We start from the raw sequence: 4750 nt of genomic DNA on the forward strand, positions 1-4750 counted from the left end.
GAGGCCATCGTAGGATTTTCCAGCAAGATCGTTTCCAGTGCTCCTGGACTGGCTCATGTGTGAGCGACACATGAGGTTTTTCGAGCGAGATCGTTGCCAGTGCCCCTGAACTGGCTCTTGTGCGGGGCCGCCGTAGGATTTTCGAGCGAGATCGTTGCCGGTGCCCCTGGACTGGCTCATGTGCGGGCAACACACATGACCTTTGTGCGGGTGACACGTAAAAGCACCCACCACACTCTCTGAGTGGTTGTCGTTAGGAAGGGCATCCAGCTGTAGAAACTCTGCCAGATCAGATTGGAGCCTGGTGTAGCCATCTGGTTTCACCAGTCCTCAGACAAATCGTCCAACCCATGCTAGCATGGAAAGCGGACGTTAAACGACGACATTTGACAGATATTTGTCCTCATCTTGTTTGTTGTTAACATGTTTCAGCTGATATACCCTCTAGCCTTCATCAGGCGTCTCGAGGAAATTTCGTCAATATCCGTCAAATGTAAATAATGTAAATAATTCCTCATCTCTTAAATATAGAATTACATATATATTGTTTCAATTTTCTGCACAAGGCCAGCAATTTTGAGAGGAATGGAATTAATTATATCAACCCCTGGTGCTTTATTTTATTGACCTTGAAAGATGAAAGGATGGAAGGCAACAAGGCAAAGGTTTACCACTCAAGAAAAGCAGCAAATCAAAGTTTACAGCACAAGTAAAGTAGTCTGACAAAAGCATATAACCTTTGCCAGATCGTGCTTTACTTGAGCTGCGCTTTTTGACTTTATAGTCTTTTGTAAATTTTTTTATATGTGGGGAGGAGGGGCATGCTGAAATTAGACCTATAGGAAATGATAATTAGGTGTGATGTAGAAGAGGGTAGGAGGATAGTGTTTGGCGGGTGTGGGGTGCTAGAAAGTTATGGTAAGCAAATTTACTTGGTTTGATGTGGAAGCTTCATTATTGTTTACGGTTCAGCCAAGCATGATAATGTGAATAGTTTGTCGAATTCATTTCACATGTTTGTGAATTGAAAGTTGTTTTTTCCTTATGATAATGGATTCAGAAAACAATGTTAGTAGATAAATTAGTTAGTCACACACTATAGTTCAGATTTAGGTTGAATTGGTGTTGGTATTATTTGACTTCTTTTAGGAAATTTTAAGCTGAGTGTTTTGGGGAGGTTAAGATTGAAGAAATATTTATTGGTGGTTGTTTGGTCCGTTTCTAGTGTGGCTGTTTGCATTTATATTATATCATTGTAGACAAATGCATACATGTAACCATGTACGCACATACAGTACCAATACTGCAAAAAACACACCAGGTACACCCTGTAAAGTGTTTGGCATTAGGAAGGGCAGCCAGCAAACATTACAACTCAGTGCAATCCTCTGGCTCATTAAATCCTATCAAACTGTCCAATCCATGCCAGTATTGAAGACAGACATTAAATGGTGATGACATATATGTATGTGTGTATCTATCTATCTATCTATCTATCTATCTATCTATCTATCTGTGTGTGTGTGTATCTGTATTATAAATATTTATGCATACAGTTATATTTTCAGGCGTTGGTAAAACATCACTTGTACAGCTTCTTTGTCATGGTGAAGCTACAAATAATCCAGCATACACAATTGGTTGTTCTGTAGAGGTTGCTGTAAGTATTCATATAACAACACTTGCTTACAATGACATTATACCAATGCCCTAATTCTCATGATTGAATCTGGCAAAGAATTAAAGAAAGTATTTCAAACAAAAAGGCAGAGTCTAAAATCGTAATATCTTAAAAGTAAATCTAGCTGTTGAAAGTATTAATAAGAAAGAACTCAAGACTCTATTGCTTTAAGCAACATGTGGGAACTTTATAATATGTACCCAGGAATGGGTGTATGGTTGAGAAGTTAGCTTCTTGATTGTATGGTTTTGGTTTACTCCCACTGTGTGACAGGTTGAGTATATGTCTTCTACTATAGCTCCAAGCCAGCCAAAACCTTCTGAGGAATTTGATAGATGGTAACTGCAGGAATCTCATGTGTGTGTGTTTGTACATGAATATTGATTTTCCAGATTTATCATAGAGTGAAGCTACAATCATGTTTACATTTCCTTGTTGACATTGCAACCAGCTGCTCTGTTCTGTCAAAGATCTTTTGAAACAAAAAAAATCCGTTACTAAAAAATAGGTAAAGGCTGGCAATGGGAAGAGCATCCAACCATAAGACTTTGCCACAAGCCACAATTAATGCCCCGTCCAAACCTATACTTGCACGAAAACATGAACATTGGATAAATGAAACTTATGAAAACTATGAGTGCACAAGACATGCAATAACATCATGGATGGACGGCCAGGTGGATGGATGGCTGGGTCTCTCTACATAGCTAGCAGAATAAGTAGATAAATAGATAGCAAATGATGGAAAAGAAAATAGAGAGATAAATTGAATACAGATGGCGGACATGGTTCTTCCAATTTTCTTTTTATTTCTTTTTCTTTAGCCCTAGGACTTATAAAGCCAATTACCCTAGCATATAAGTAATCAAGATCACAACATTACTCTGAACAAGATGCCAGTATGTTGCAGGGTTGAAGGCCAGCAATTTTAAGGGAAGGACTCAAGTTGATTCCTGTGATTCTAGTACTTGACTGGTACTTTATTTTATCAATCCCAAAGAGATGTGAAAGGAAAAATTAACCTTAGCGTGGTTTGAACACAGAATGTCAAAAGACAGAAGAAATACCACTAAGCATTTTTGTCCGATGTGCTAATGATTCTACCAGCTTTCCACCAATCATCTATCCATATTTAAGTATTGTTTTCTATGTTATAGCATCCTTGTGTTAAGTGATTCTTTGACTATCTCTGTCTTTCTATCTTCACATATGGGACAACTCACAGTTACATGAATATAAAGCAGGAACTGCTGATGAACGCACATACTTTGTTGAATTGTGGGATATCGGAGGTGCTACACAGCACAAGAATAGCAGATACATTTTTTACAACCCTTTTCATGGTACGTCAAAATTTCACTCACCTTTTCAACATATATTATTAGCATATAGCTGAAAGCGTTTTCAGCATATTTATGCATAAATATGAACATTTATATTTGTATTCATTTGTGTATAAATCATTATTATTAGTGGCATGCCTTATATGGGCAATGGTGTAGTTGTTTAGTCCTTGATTAACTTATTATTGTATTTGTTCAGCTCTAAGCTAGCCCTGATTCAACAGATGTACAATTAAAGTCACTCAGGTTGCAATTGTCTTATTTTTTTTATTTACTTTTTCTTACTTTTTAATTTGTATCATAATATTATTTGATGGCGTTTTTCTCCTTTAACAATAATTGGTAGAGTTATATATTAAAAGAGATTTGGTTGCTATTTGTATCAGGCTGAGTAATCAAACTGAAGCTGCCTTTATTACTTCATATAATTGCTGTTCTTGTTTAATCCTAAATCAGCCCTGATTGACCAAGCCTATAATCAAAGACATTCCTGCCATGAAAATCCCCTTTTTCTATATATTCTTTCATTCTTTTACTTGTTTCAGTCATCTGGCTGTGGCCATGCTGGAGCACTGCCTTTAGTTGATCAAATTGACTCTAGGACTTATTCTTTGTAAGCCTAGTACTTATTCTATCAGTCTCTTTTTGCCGAACTGCTAAGTGACAGGGACAAACACACCAACATTGGTTGTCTAGCGATGGTGGAGTGACAAACACAGACACAAATAACAAATACATACACACAGACACACACACACACATACACACACATATATATATATATATACACACGACAGGCTTCTTTCGGTTTTCATCTACCAAATCCATTCACAAGGCTTTGGTCAGCCCGAGGCTATAGTAGAAGACACTTGCCCAAGGTACCACACAGTGGGACTGAACCGGGAACCATGTGGTTGGGAAGCAAGCTTCTTACCACACAGCCACTCCTGTAGAATTACATTATTCTATATGTCCCTCCTTTTTTCTAAGATGGTAGATAAAGTGTTATTTGAGAGTTATTTGGCTGCTACTTCTAACAAGCCAAGTGATCCCTTGGAAACTTGATACCTGTAACTTGTATGGTAAAATATTTGTCTACTATAATATGTTAATTATTACTACTATAATTAACATGTCATAACAGCCAACAAGGCATAAATAATGGTCATTACATATTTTTCTTTATTGTAGTAAATTTGACTAACAGCTATTTCCAGTAGTCATTATAAGTATGTTATTGACAGGTTTATTCAATTGGCCCATTGATCATTTGAGAAAAATTGAATGACCTAGAAAATTAATGCTACTTTGGTCAGAGTTATTTCTAATTATATATATATTAACAAATATATATATATGTTGTTGTTGTCGGCACTCCGTTGTTTACAACGTCGAGGGTTCCAGTTGATCCGATCAACGGAACAGCCTGCTCGTGAAATTACCGTGCAAGTGGCTGAGCACTCCACAGACACGTGTACCCTTAACGTAGTTCTCGGAGATATTCAGCGTGACACAGTGTGACAAGGCTGGCCCTTTGAATTACAGGCACAACAGAAACAGGAAGAAAGAGTGAGGGAAAGTTATAGTGAAAGAGTACAGCAGAGTTCACCACCATCCCCTGCGGAACCTCAGGTGTTTTCGCTCAATAAACACTCACAACGCCCGGTCTGGGAATCGAAACTGCGATCCTATGACCGCGAGTCTGCTGCCCTAACCACTGGGCCAT

General features: G+C 37.9%; 1 protein-coding gene across 10 annotated transcripts in view; it reads left to right on the plus strand.

The window, feature by feature from the left end:
- Window positions 1-4750, plus strand: part of LOC106871814 (rab-like protein 3) — a 41544-nt gene that overhangs the window by 9465 nt on the left and 27329 nt on the right. For all 10 annotated transcript variants that reach the window (XR_008263418.1, XM_014918537.2, XM_014918547.2 and 7 more), the window contains exons 2-3: window positions 1569-1660; window positions 2907-3024. Coding sequence is in view for 9 of the 10 variants with exons in the window: in XM_014918537.2 (XP_014774023.1) it covers window positions 1569-1660; window positions 2907-3024 (210 nt within the window). In the remaining variant the exon portion in view is untranslated. The remainder of the gene's footprint in view (window positions 1-1568; window positions 1661-2906; window positions 3025-4750) is intronic.

This window comes from Octopus bimaculoides, chromosome 2 (assembly GCF_001194135.2).
Source record: "Octopus bimaculoides isolate UCB-OBI-ISO-001 chromosome 2, ASM119413v2, whole genome shotgun sequence".
In the NCBI taxonomy this organism is placed as follows: Eukaryota; Metazoa; Mollusca; class Cephalopoda; order Octopoda; family Octopodidae; genus Octopus; species Octopus bimaculoides.